The 13,776-nt window shown below is 42.6% G+C and overlaps 1 protein-coding gene across 1 annotated transcript in view; it reads left to right on the top strand.

Annotated features, from left to right (window-relative positions):
- Positions 1-3,446: 3,446 nt before the first annotated feature.
- Positions 3,447-13,776, top strand: part of XIRP2 (xin actin binding repeat containing 2) — an 88,896-nt gene continuing 78,566 nt past the window's right edge. The window contains exon 1 of the mRNA XM_053408781.1: positions 3,447-3,540. Coding sequence (XP_053264756.1) covers positions 3,504-3,540 — 37 coding nt within the window. The 5' untranslated portion in view covers positions 3,447-3,503. The remainder of the gene's footprint in view (positions 3,541-13,776) is intronic.

The raw sequence follows: 13,776 nt of genomic DNA on the forward strand, positions 1-13,776 counted from the left end.
ACAGTTGTACCTCTGATTACGAACTTAATTCATTCCGGAGGTCCGTTCTTAACCTGAAACTGTTCTTAACTTGAAGCACCACTTTAGCTAATGGGGCCTCCCGCTGCCGCTGCGCAATTTCTGTTCTCATCCTAAAGGAAAGTTCTTAACCTGAGGTACTATTTCTGGGTTAGCGGAGTCTGTAACCTGAAGCGTATGTAACCTGAAGCAAATGTAACCTGAGGTACCACTGTACACTCATTAAAAAATACACTCCCCCAACAAAAGCCCCTAAACAATTCCCCAGTCCAAAAATACAAATACAAAAATCCAAATTAACATATAACATTTTAAAACAACCCCACCCCCAAATAAAACAACAAATATACTCTGAGTAGGACGATTAAATACCAGTCTCCCTGCCCCCATTTCATCAATCTTTATTGAGTTATAATGAATATATCCATACAGTACTTGCCATTACAAGCTTACAACATAAGAAAGAAAGAAAAGAAAAATGCAAGATAAGGACAAGTGTATAAAAATCAAGGAAAAAAGAAGAGAAAAAACATACATAATTATGAAATTCCTCAACATTATTTTGTTAATACAATGATTATTCACCCATTAGAAATAAAAAGTGCCGCAAACATTTAAAAAGACTTCCAAGTAGTCTCACTGTACTTTATCTGTTATGTACATTATACCGCACAGTTACCTGTTTCTTGTGATTTTTCATTATACCTCAGTTACCTTTTATGAATTTCAAGGGTCAGTCTAATTCTGCCAGGAGATTTCTGTTTACACTATATTTTTTTTAAGTATTCTTTATATATTCTCCATTCCTTATAGACTCTGTTGTGTCTGACCTCTAACTCTTCCTGTCATCTTTGCTAGCTGCAGGTATTCTACCATTAGATTCTGCCAATCCACTATACTGGGTATTGATTGACTCTTCCAGTTTCTTGCCACTAATATTCTGGCAGCTGTTATCCCATATATGGTCAATGGTCTTTTTGATTTTCCAAGTTCCTTTGGCAGCATGCTTAGGAGGATGATTTCCGGTCTTTTTCAAAAAGTAAGTTTAAGTAGTTTTTTGACTTCCTCGAATATATTATTCCAAAATTCACGGATTTCTATGCAATTCCACCATATGTGTAGATAGGACCCTTTCTCTTTTTTACATCTCCAACACATGGGTGATTTGTTTTTATACATTTTGGCAAGTTTTGCCGGGGTTTGGTGAATACCAGTCTTTGGACACAATTATTTTCATTGCAGACATGTTCATGTACGGAAGGGCTTTGTAAAATTCATGACATTTGCAGAATACCGAAGACTTCAGAATACCACAGGAACATGACTGTGTGTATATGATAGATGACAATAGGGAATCCTATTGCTTGTGGCCAACCCCACTCTTTTCTCAATTTCCTCTAATTCTTTTAGTTGTGCTTTTATGAGAGCTAGTGTGGTGCAGTGGTTAGAATGCTGGTCTAGGACCTGGGAGACCAGGGTTCAAATCCCTGTGCAGCCATAAAACTCACTGGGTGACCTTGAGCCAGTTATTATCTCTGAGCCTAATCTATCTTCTTGAGATTTTTGTGAGGATAAAAAGGAGAGGGGGAGAAGTGTGTGTGTGTGTGTGTGTGTGTGTGTGTGTGTGTCACATTGAAATCCTTGGGGAAAATGTGGGATATAAATGTAATATGAATGTGTGTGTGTGTGTGTGTGTGTATGAATGAATGAATGAATATGTGTGTGCATGGGTATGTTCCATGATCACATGCAATTTGTCATATACATGATAAATAATTCCTTTTCCTAAACTTCCCTTGTTTCTCTAGAGGCTATATATGCCTGCATATTTTTCTCTTCTTTATTGCAGCTCTGGCAAGCCAAGATATCTTGATTTCAGGTAGATGCTCGCTTTATTACATCAGTATTATTATTATTCAGTATTTACTGGATACTCATAACCGGTAGAAGATAAGATTATTTAGAAAAAAGAAAGTCAGCAGATTAGTTGTTTGTTTTTACCAGCAAACAGAGAATAAATACACTTTTGATTAACAACTTTGCCTTATGAAATAACTAATAGAAAAGTCACTCCAATAAATGTGCTTTCAAAGTTATGCTCTGTTACATTTCATTCTCATGCTGCTTTGATTTCGGCATGTAAAACAGCAAAAGGTATCAAAAGCGACTTGCTTGTAGTTGCTTTGGAGACGTCCACAATATTTTCAGTCCACAGGAATCTTTTACAAATTAGTCCTTTGCAACATCTCATCAATTTTGCAGCTGTAATCACCTTAGTATTCTTATTAAAATCAAGGATTTGTCTAAAGTGTTTATTCCCAAAGAGCCAAATATGCTTTCCTGTCGCATCCTAAACAGCAAGCCAGGCAAGAGAACAAGCAGAGCTTCAGATTGCCCACTCCAGTGAAATTGTAATTTATTTATTTTAAGGGTTACTTAACTGTGAACATTTGGTGCTACAATTCTGTGTGTGATCATGATTACTGAATGAGATGGGTGGAAGGAACATGCAGCAGCGGAGCAAGCCAATCGGGTGCCTGGGGTGGTGCATGTGCCCTGCACCCAGGGGCCTGACAGGTGCCAGGGTGGGGCGGGGCAAGCAGGGCAGGATGCTCTGCAGGGCTTCTGAGGAGTCTGCCTGCCTCCTCCCACTCAGATGCCCTACAAGGGGGGGGGAGGTGGCAGGTGGACTGTCTGGGGCAGCATGGAGCCTGCGGGTGCCGAAGCCACCGTGTCACTCCCAGGAGAGACGCGTGGCTCAGGTGTTCTGCAGGCACCACAGTGAGTGCCATCTGGCATTTTGTCACCCTCCTCCGTGGTGACCCCCGGGGCGACCCACCCCCACCGCACCCCCTTCCTCCGCCCCTGGGAACTTGGCTCCCTATGGCTGTGATGATGAGTGAAATTTGTTTGGAAGATCCCAGGGATAGCAGCCAATTAAAACTCAGCAGAAATGCATCTAACTTCCAACATACCCTTTAAATGAGCAGGAACTGCATTGAAACACCCTTTTGGATTTGTAAAAATAAAATATAAATGCACTCAGATCCGTCTTTGTTGTTGTTATGTACAGTATTTCCTTCCGGAAATGTGGTGGTGTTGAAAAATGTGCACAGAAACGCCAAATGTGAAGAGCTGCAGTGGTTGCCTAGCTTTTCGGTGTGTTGAAATGTAAACTGACAGCAAATGAACATTTGTAACCCTCTGCAATGTTAGAGATTTACCCTGAAGCATTTTGGAAAACATCAATCATGTAATGGAACCCCACTGCTCTTTCCCTCACCTTTTCACATCCTCCTCCCTCAGACAGCCACATCTGTTTCCTACTGATAGCTTTTAATACACATTCCCTTAATGTCTTCTAACAGGAAGTAGAAACCGAGAGAAGTTTGCGATCACCAGCATTTAAAATCCAGCCTGGGAGCCATTCTGTCATTCCAGGGAAAGATCCAGAAGCAAAAGGTGGCAAACCACTTTCTGACAAGATGCCACCAGTAAATGCGCAGAACAACAACGCTGAAGGTTAGCATAACACTTTTTGATCTGATTTCTTGCTTTCATACTTTGTATAGAACAAGTTAGACAGCAAAACATCAAGCGGGGGAGGGGGAATTCTTCTTCTTCAGCAGCAGCAGCAGCAACAACAACAACAGACCCCCCCCCCCGTAAGATACAGATTCAAAGCAAAATTATAATGATAATATATGGGTAGGCTTCTGAAGTAAACAACATTCGATGCTGTAAAGCACAAATTTATTTGACACTCTTGTAATTTTGAAAGGCAGGTTTTAGTAGTAAAATGTTTGGTGAAGGTGCTTTTGTGATTAAATAAGGGCAAGCTAAAAGAATAACTTTGATTGTTCTCTTTTTGTAAGATAGTTTCCCCAGCTTCAAATAGAACACTATGTTAATTTCTGCAAGCACAGGGCATGTGTGTGTATATATATATATATATATATATATATATATATATATATAGACACACACACACAAAATACCTCTCTAAAACCATGACTGTATAATGAAAGCTGCATTCAATAAAAGGAGGAAAGAAAAAGCTTTCCATCTATTCTTGTTTAGATGATTACCTTAAAATATATTTAATGTTTTTATGATAGAATAGGACAGAATGGTGCCACGTTTTAGTAAAGCTTTCATTGGGTGTAATGTTGATTTATTAAGATTTTGGAAGTGGCATTTAAATGTTAATGCTCAAAACTGCAGATTGCCACAAATTTCAATGTAATTTAAGAACAAAATACAATGCAAGTTTACGTGAAGTACTGAACAGATGCTGTTTGGAATTTCTGAAGAGAAGAATCAATGCTGGAATTTTACATTGTGTATTTTGAAACCGGCAATGTGTTTGTCAAAAATTATCATTGTGGAGAAGCATCCCAATGTTTCTTTAATATTAATGTTGCATATATATCCAGATACCATATTTCACATCCAAACTAAAGTTTGTTTGGAAACCAGATGTTAAGAACAGAGAAGTTTGATGTCATAAACTAATTGGTCACAGTGGGAAGAAGGGAGATCAAGAGGCAGAGAGGAGTCCGGCTAGTGACTCATCTCCCATTGGTGTCTCCCCATCCTGCTGCGACAAACTTTCCTCGCCCCTGACTCCCAGATCCAGGAGAGAGATGAAATGGGAGGAGCAAAGACAAGCTGCATGCAGGCGCAGTCTCCAATTGCTGGCAAGAAGCACCATAGAGGAGACGACCTAGACGGCTGTGGGGAGGCAGGGTCTTTTAGTCTCGGCAACTGATTTCATGGAGTTATAGGGTTGCCATACGTCTGGGGAAACCCAGACATGTGGGCTAACATGCCCATCGGGGCAGAGTTTTGCGTTTTAAAGGAAATGTCCAGGTTTTTTGGGCTCAGGCAGCTCAGGTTTGGGAGGTTCAGGCTGCTCTGCACATTGTGGCCGCTGCCAACCTGAGCTAAGGAAAGAGGTGCCCAGGCATGACAGCAGCCCCACACACCTCTTTCCCTGGCTCAGACTCGCAGCAGCTCAGGCTGTCCTCTTTTTTGCTCTTCAAGATATGGCAACCCTAATGGAGTAGGACCTACAGGGCATGAGTTGCTGTGCACATTAGGCCTGAAACTCAGCTAAGTCTGAAGTTCATGATTCTCTAATCAAGTTAACTCAAGCTTTGAACTGTGTGATTTGCTGACCGGCTTGCTCTGACATTTAAATGTCTTGCGAGATTAAGAGCCTCTTGATGAATTAAATAATTTGGTTAATAATAATAATAATAATAATAATAATAATAATAATGCTTTGTAACTCCCATAGACTTAAATGGGATTATCTAATGTTTAACTTGACAGGTAAGCTCCGTGGAATTCAGTGGGTTGGAGGAGAGGTGAGAACCTACAGCCTTCAGGCATAATTAGTCCTCCCCATTTCCCCACAAGGCCATTTAATATATCCTAATTAGAAGGGTGTGGGTGGGTGGGTGTGTTTAACCCCCCCCCTTCACACCAGTGTCTTGATCAAAGTCAGGCCCTTGTATCTGCCATTTGCTTTAGAAAGCTAGGCAAGCAACTGCTATGCCATGCTGCCCACACTTAAGTATGGCCTCCAGTCAGAACTAGCTTATGTCCCGTTAATTTTAAATGAGATTTAAGCGCTGCAGCCTTGTGGGATTTTTATTCAGGCATTTCAGTATCGATTGCGGGCTTTTAATTACTTTTATGTTGCCTTGAACATTTTATGAGGAGGTGGAGTGTAAATATACGGCCCAACTCTGTGAGCACCATCTCCGTCCATCTACAGATGCTATCTTACTTTGAAATACTAGGGGAGGAATTGTGCAAAGGTTTTTCCAGATAGAATGATCTCCTCTCTCCTCCCCCCATGTGCTGTTCTGGTCAGTCTCCTGACCCTGCCCCCAAACCAGTTTTCAGGACCTCCTCCAACCATGTGACGTCACAAGCGTGTTGCATGTGACATCACCTGCACGCGCAGGGCACCCACAATGTTGGGCTGAACCTGGTGAGACTTGCGTCAGGACTCACTGTTTAATTGCTAGCTAAAGGACAGTGTTTTCCTCAGCGAGTGCAGGACGCGGGTGGCGCTGTGGGTTAAACCACAGAGCCTAGGACTTGACAATCAGAAGATCGGCGGTTTGAATCCCCGCGACGGGGTGAGTTCCCATTGCTCAGTCCCTGGTCCTGCCAACCTAGCAGTCCGAAAGCACGTCAAAGTGCAAGTAGATAAATAGGTACCACTCCAGCGGGAAGGTAAATGGCGTTTCCGTGTGCTGCTCTGGTTCACCAGAAGCAGCTTAGTCATGCTGGCCACAAGACCCAGAAGCTGTACGCCGGCTCCCTCGGCCAATAAAGCGAGATGAGCGCTGCAACCCCAGAGTCGGTCACGACTGGACCTAATGGTCAGGGGTCCCTTTACCTTTACCTTAAAGGACAGTGTTTTCCTGAGCAAGTGGAGTGTGTCATACCCTACAACCAGGTAATGTGACTGTGGAAGCAGTCCGCTCTTAGAGGCCTCAGGTTAGGGGATGTGGGCCTCTTCTGCAAGCATGAGCTTTCAGTGCCTCTTATTTAAGACGTTAAGCGCTGTAAATAAGAATGACAAGAAAATACGATGATGTCTGTTTGATTTGCTCTTATTTATGCACGCCAGTGAAATCTCCACATCAACCTTGATCTCTCATCCTTGAGAGAAGCGCTATCTTTTGGCCTCTGCCAAGCAAACCTTTCGGAAGCAAGGTGACATGAATAAGGAATGAGCAAGATCCTGTCAGAGACGTGCGTGAACTTTACCTTGTTTGCGCATTAACCAGAGCAGCAGGATCCATGGATATAGGAGTAGAATTTCCATTTAGGGAAAACATACTTTTCTCAGAAATGTGCTCCTTAAAAAGAGATTTTTGTCATGCTTTCCGCAAGTCAGACTCATAAATCAGTGGGCTGAATGGCTCTAACACAGCCTCTTTCATATTTATAACACTTAGGCTGTCAACGGCTAAGGGGTAATAAGCAGGCACATTTTTAGCCAAATGATTTCATATGATGTAGCATGAACGATGAAATGCAACTTGATAACAATCCATTTGTCATTCAGTGACATACCAAACTGGACACTTAAATCACATGATTAAGGATATTTTGACATTTGTATTACTCATCTGTGTTTCTGAGAGAGTTATTAGATGGCCATTGTGCTATGGGGCTGATTCTGCCTCCCCCTTCCAAACTGTCTTCTTTAGTTGCAGCAAATCAAACACCCATTAATTTGGTTTCATATAAATTCTGTTTTGACCTGCCAAAGCTAAGGAGAAACATTCAGGGTTTGTTTTTTGTTTGTCTCTCAGTAATTTAATTCTTACTTCAGAGTACAGACTTTTCTTTCTCTTTCTTTCCATCTTTCCCTTTTTTCTGCCTTCCTAATCCAGAATTTTGAAATGTGAGGCACTTGGGAAATGGGGTCAATGGAACCCCCAAAGAGAACAAAAAGTCAGTATTTGTTCTCTGGCAGATGGTGTATCTCTGAGGTTAAAACCCCACTTGAAATTATACAGGAGGGGAAGGCAGAGAAAAACATTGTTTTTTGACCACTAAGAATTCAGTGAAGGGCACATTGGTGTGATTCCCTCCACATCACCGGTACAAAAGGAAACATATAATTAAAATGAAGCTCTGAAGGTCAGCCTTGCAATAAAAGCAACTGAGAGCCTCTCTGCTCCCCATTCTGTCAATAGGAAAAGCAGAATCGCCCAAATCAAATTCCCACTAGGCAATGATATTCCTAATGCAGCAGGCTGCCAGATGATTATATTAACAAGGCTTGTTGGAACAAATTCTAGCTAATAATGTAAGAACAATACTTAATGATACTACACTTTCCCTACATGCTCACTTCATATAAGTAGGACACTTCATATACATGGCACTTCATATGCACTTGGCAGAGGCAGATCTGTCTACTTCTGGTCTGTATCACTTTTGCATATCTCAGCCCGTAATTCTATTCTGTTCCTTTTCTGCATTAGTTGGCCTTTTGTAAAAGAAAGAAAAGTGTTCAGAATTCATATTTTAATGTATATTTTAAATGGCATTTAAATGCATATATTCTCTCATGTTTAAATATTTTGACATGTTAAAAAACTGCTGAGAGCTGCATTGCAGCCATTGGAGAATTACAGAATGTTTGATACTGAAGTACAGATCCTTGCATCAAGAGGAGCAGATCATGTTGTTTTGTACAAGAATTCATGAAGAACCGACTCCCCAAGCATACCTGAATACATTGGGTTATGTCAGGGAACTGCCATCTGAGACTAAGGAGGTGAAAGGGCTCATGGAGGGTGAGAGAGACCATTCAGCGGAGGAGGGGACCAGCAGGGGGAGAAGTGGAGTTCCAAGGGAAAGTGAGTCGGAGGGAGGGCTCAGAGACACTTCAAGCGGGAGCAGCGGGGAGATTTCAGGACCTCCTGTAGGGACACCCACTCCTCGGCGGAAACTGTCACGCCGAGAGTCCAGAAGACGCGTTTCCGTTAAGGAGCTTTCATGCTGGAAGAAGTTCCGTAAACGCCCACTGTCCGATTCAACGAGCGATTGATGGAGTCATGCTTAAGGAGCTCCATCACAGACAGAGGTTTGGGGACTTAGCCAAACTCTGAGGGATTAGGATTTTACGCACAAGCAGCTCATCATCCCATCACAGGTTATATGCAACAATCATTCTCAGAGCAAACACATTGAAATTGATAGGTAAAAACTAACTTAGGGACATTTTCTTCTTTGAACAGAAGGGTACAATCCATTATTTTGGGGAGCACTGTTGGGCCACAGACTCCCCATCCCTGAAACTGATAACAGCAATAAAATAGGCTAGCATGATTGGGTTCATATACAAGCAAGGAAGTGTGGGTGGGGAATGTGTTTAAAGCAAGGATATGGTGGTTTTTGAAATGCCACCATGTGGGCTTAAAAGCAGAATTGAGATACGTATTGGAGACTCCCCAGTTCATAAAACATATGCTCTTGGTACAAGAAGTGCTCTCAGTAGCTGCAACAGATTGTCTTCTTTCTGGTTTTCAGTTTCTTGTCTCTTGGACAGCGCATGTGAATTAGTTAGTCAGGTGCTTCAGGTGTTAAAGTTGGCCTCTAATAAAAGTACAAGGTGAAGAGTAAGTGCATTTCCTCCTTTCCTACACAAAATTATAAATGCCTTTAGGCCTCCTCCCTTTGGTTTGCAGCCTGTTGTCAATGATGCTGATGCTGAATATTATAGAGCTGGAAAAAGGCAGAGAAAGGGCAGCAAACATTACACACACATATTGCCCTTATGTCCTGCTCGTGGGATTCCCAGAGGAATCTGGTAGGTCACTGTGAGAACAGGATGCTGGGCAAGATCAAGCCTTTGGTCTCCTCCAGCAAGACTTTTCATATGTTCTTAAGCTACATGATGTGGTGAAAGAAGATTGAAATAATTTTTTCCTCTCCTGTCCCCATGTACCCCTGCACCTCCTCCAAATGCACCCTGGAACATCAGAGGAAACCCCTGAACATTGTGGAGGAGAGGGAAATTGTTCTGCTTGGCCAGCAGAGACGCTTGATGGAATGATCAGAAGAATTCCTTCCAACGTTTCCAAGTGTGTTTCTAGTCTGAAATGTCACTGAGTAAAAATGAAATTTTGTGTTTATTATCTTCCAGCACTTTCTGAATCAAGTTTGATCAGATGTTTCCGTTTGTTTCAAGGTCAGCCTGGTAAATGCAGCTTGCATTCCAAGTTAAGCCTCCCCACCAATAACACCATCCAAACTCTTCTCCTTGTTCCTTGTAACAAAAGTTCTCTAGAATGTACTTTTCTGCATTAAGAACTCTCTCTGTGATCCTATTCTGTTCAGTGGGCTTTGCACAAGACAGAGGAGGATTCAGATTCTGTTAGGAATTCTGTCAATGATGCACACTGAAAGAAATAAAGCTCAGCTTTGGGGGTAATTACAGATGAGGATGAAGCTTACTTGGGATACCAGGGCCCCTAGGCCAAAGTCTCAAGTTGGGAATGGGTCAGAGGGAACACTTGCATTTCCCTCGCACAACATGAGAAGTGTATTTAAGCAATCTGAGGTGCTGATTCTTCCCTTTGTAAATGATCTGTTGCCTGCAGCTGCACTTTTTAATTCCATATATGGTCCCTTTGATGATTTAGTTGTTAATGCTTGTAATGGAAAAGTATCCTCTATTTAGAGTTTGTAGGTAGTGCGAACAGAATCTCCAGGTCTTTGAAATGGTGAAGATTCATGCCAGCGCTCTATGATACATGAGCTGGCAGAATGGCCAAATAGAAACTACAGGCAATGTCAGTGTGACTCCCTTCAGAGGATGAGTGAGTGCTCTTGTGATGATTACACTGTCTTCCCAACAAGACGATGACATCAGAGGGACTGCCAATGGCCGAGAGGCTGAAGCAACAGAGTGGAAGGTTATAGCTCTCCTCCTCACTTCTACTCACTCACCAATCCCTAAAGAGTGTCTAGTCAATAGACCCAGCTGTTGTAACTGAAACTCATTACTCATCCATGCCCCTAGGTTCCTCTTGCCTTCCCACAGACAACTGAGCATGGAGGTTGGGTATTCCCCTCCGAGCCCAGTGCCAGGCAGACCACTTGAAAGGCCTCCAGAATAAACAGCTCTGGAAATCCAGCTACTCATCCATGGGGAGCCCATCTTTTATGTCCTTAAGCCAAGGGTACTGTGCCTTTTTCAGAGTTCATGGCTGACGGCAGTGAGGCAGCCAGGCGGGTGCAATTCTACCCAGTAAGGAGATGCAACGGTGAGGAAAGCTGTGCCAGTTGCTCCTCTGTCTACCAGGCAACGTTCAAAGAAGACACTGTTTAGTCAGTGGGGTAGAAGCATATTACTTCAAATTCACTTGCGTACCCTACTGCATTCACAACCCTAAAAAAAAGAATAGATTCTTAGAGGAAAGGGAGAAAGGTAGGGATGGAGAGAGAGAGAGAGAGAGAGAGAGAGAGAGAGAGAGAATAAAAAAGTGAGGTGAAAGGATGGGAGCACATCAATTTGACATAAAACTCCAGAAGACAGAACATAGTTTAAAAGTTCTTTACTCGGTGGTTAGATGAGCTCTTGCAACTGTTAACTGAAGGAATTCTATGCCTTAGGTTTTCAGATGATTTTCAGCTCTTAGACTCACAAGTTTTGCCTTGCAGTTACTCTGAGTAGGATATAATAGTCCCAGCAGGACCTCCAGGAAGGTAGGTTTGTGCCTTGTGAAAGCTTCACTCACATCTCCCTGGGGTGGGATTAGGGATGGGCAGAGCTGCCCATTTCTGTTCCTTTCAGTTTCTGCTTTTACCATTTTAAAGTTCAGCTCTCCACATTTCCCCATCAGTTTGCTTTTAAAAGAAAGTCCTCATGAAATTTATCTTAATATACACATAAATTTGTATGCCCATCTTTTGTAAACACATGTTTGCAAAGCAATTTGCTCTTACATAACACATTTCTCTATGCTATTTTTCACTAATAGCTGCTTTTCCATACACACATTACCCTAGTATATGCATTTTTGTATGCATCACTGAGCTGGAGAACTCCATTGCAAAATTCAGACAGTTTCTTATTTCAAAGAATAGGTGTATTTTGGTGCATGCATGCATCCATTTGGAAAAGTGTGCATTAGGTAGGTTCAGCTAAAGATGTGAACTGAATCAAATTTCTTCCTCAACTCTAAAGGGACCCCTGACCATTAGGTCCAGTCACGGACAACTCTGGGGTTGTGGCGCTCATCTCACTTTATTGGCGGAGGGAGCCGGCGTACAGCTTCCGGGTCATGTGGCCAGCATGACTAAGCCGCCTCTGGCAAACCAGAGCAGCACACGGAAACACTGTTTACTTTCCCGCCAGAGCAGTACCTATTTATCTACTTGCACTTTGACGTGCTTTCGAACTGCTAGGTGGGTAGGAGCTGGGACCAAACAATGCGAGCTCACCCCGTCATGTGGATTTGAACCGCCAACCTTCTGATCGGCAAGCCCTAGGTTCTGTAGTTTAACCCACAGCACCACCTGCCTCCCTCTCTAGCATCAGCTCTAGGTGGGAGTTAAAATGATGGCTCTTATTTTCCCATTGCATTGTCCTTTCCCACTGAGCAGCTCCCATGCTGCTGCAATTCCCATCCTTTCTTGCATATGTAGCTCTCACCTCTTTCTTGCATGATGCTGACTTCCATGCACAGAGGCTACAATACAGATGTGCTTTATGCAGTGTCGGAGACACTGCTTGTGCGGAACCATGTTTGTCGCAGTAGGGCTTGAACCTTTGTACTCTGACATTCTCCATGCAGGCCTCATTCCTGGAGCATCATGACTGTTTGTGCAGAGGGTGGGCACTGCTGTCCTCTCATTCCTGATGGTTGCTTGTGCATTGTGCAGAGGCCATGTGTGCATAATGAGAATGTCCAGCTGCCGTGCACCGACCGGTTCTTTCTATGCACAATTAGAGAGCATCAGTGGCATGATTGAGGGTTGGCAGCAGAGCTTCCAGGAATGCTTGAGGGAGTGCTGGCATTGGCACATTAGCTTTTGTTTCTGCAGCTATTTTGCTGTTGACCTTGATATTGGTTTGTATCGGGTTGTGACATGTCTGTGGCAGCCCTGGCGTAGCGACTTACCAGCATACCAAGGATCATAAGATTGCCCTGTAATTTAGACAATTTAAATACTGTCAGCAAACTGTTAATTGCACACCTCCCCGGCTAATCTCATTTGCTGCTAACCAGAATGACGGCTGAGGAAGATAATGTATTGAAGTCTGGAAAACGAAGTTGAAATAGAACCTGAACATTTTCATCTAGTAGAGATGGATGTTGTTAGCTTGTTGAGAGGAAGTGAAGGTTAAGCCTTTTCCTTTTTGAAAAAAAACACACGCCCTCAGTTATGTGGGAGTGTGGCTTCCATCAACCTTGAAATTATACTTGTTTAGAGCATGGAAACTGTAATTGATAAACCACAGCAGTAAGTACCAGTAGCTAGCTGCTGTTGGATTAACATAATTTGAAAAATGTGAATAGTCATCGACGGAGTTCACCTTGCACTTTTGTTGGCTTTATAACAATGTCACGCCCAGAGTGATTGCTCATTTATCCCAGATTGTGTGCTAGAGGACTTGGATTCTATGCCCTTGTTCCAGGGAATTTATTTCAGCGGCAGATAGAAACACGTATTTCCTTAAATCTGACAAGCATTTGGAGAGCTGATGTCGGTACACACATCAGTCCTTGTCACATTGGTAAACAAGATTAGAATTCTTATTTATTATTATTTTAAACCCTCTTGCCATACATTTTAGTTGTATGAGAGAGTGTGTGTGTGTGTGTGTTGTGTATTTTCTGTTTTATTTTATCTCTCCGGGATTTAAGTCCCACCTTTAACAGATTTATCATTTCCCCCCCCCCTTCTTTTCTTTTTCACCATTTGGGCCTGTTCCTACCATCCTGGGTGCATCTGTCCACATACAAATCCTTGAGTAAAAAAGAGAAAGACAGTGAAAACCAGGCTACTTTCCCCCTACTTTCAGGTCACAGGGTCTGTGTTCCTTGCAGGATAATTGCAGCCTCCTTCCATAAATGTGTGAAAACGCTGCCATCAGGCGCCATGTGATCAATCAGCATGGATCGCTGTCCTTAATTACTTCAGGCTTTAATTGCTTTAATTGACTCAACCAAATATCTAGTGGAGGCAAAGCTGAGAAGCAATCTG

This window comes from Podarcis raffonei, chromosome 1 (genome assembly GCF_027172205.1).
Source record: "Podarcis raffonei isolate rPodRaf1 chromosome 1, rPodRaf1.pri, whole genome shotgun sequence".
NCBI lineage: Eukaryota > Metazoa > Chordata > Lepidosauria > Squamata > Lacertidae > Podarcis > Podarcis raffonei.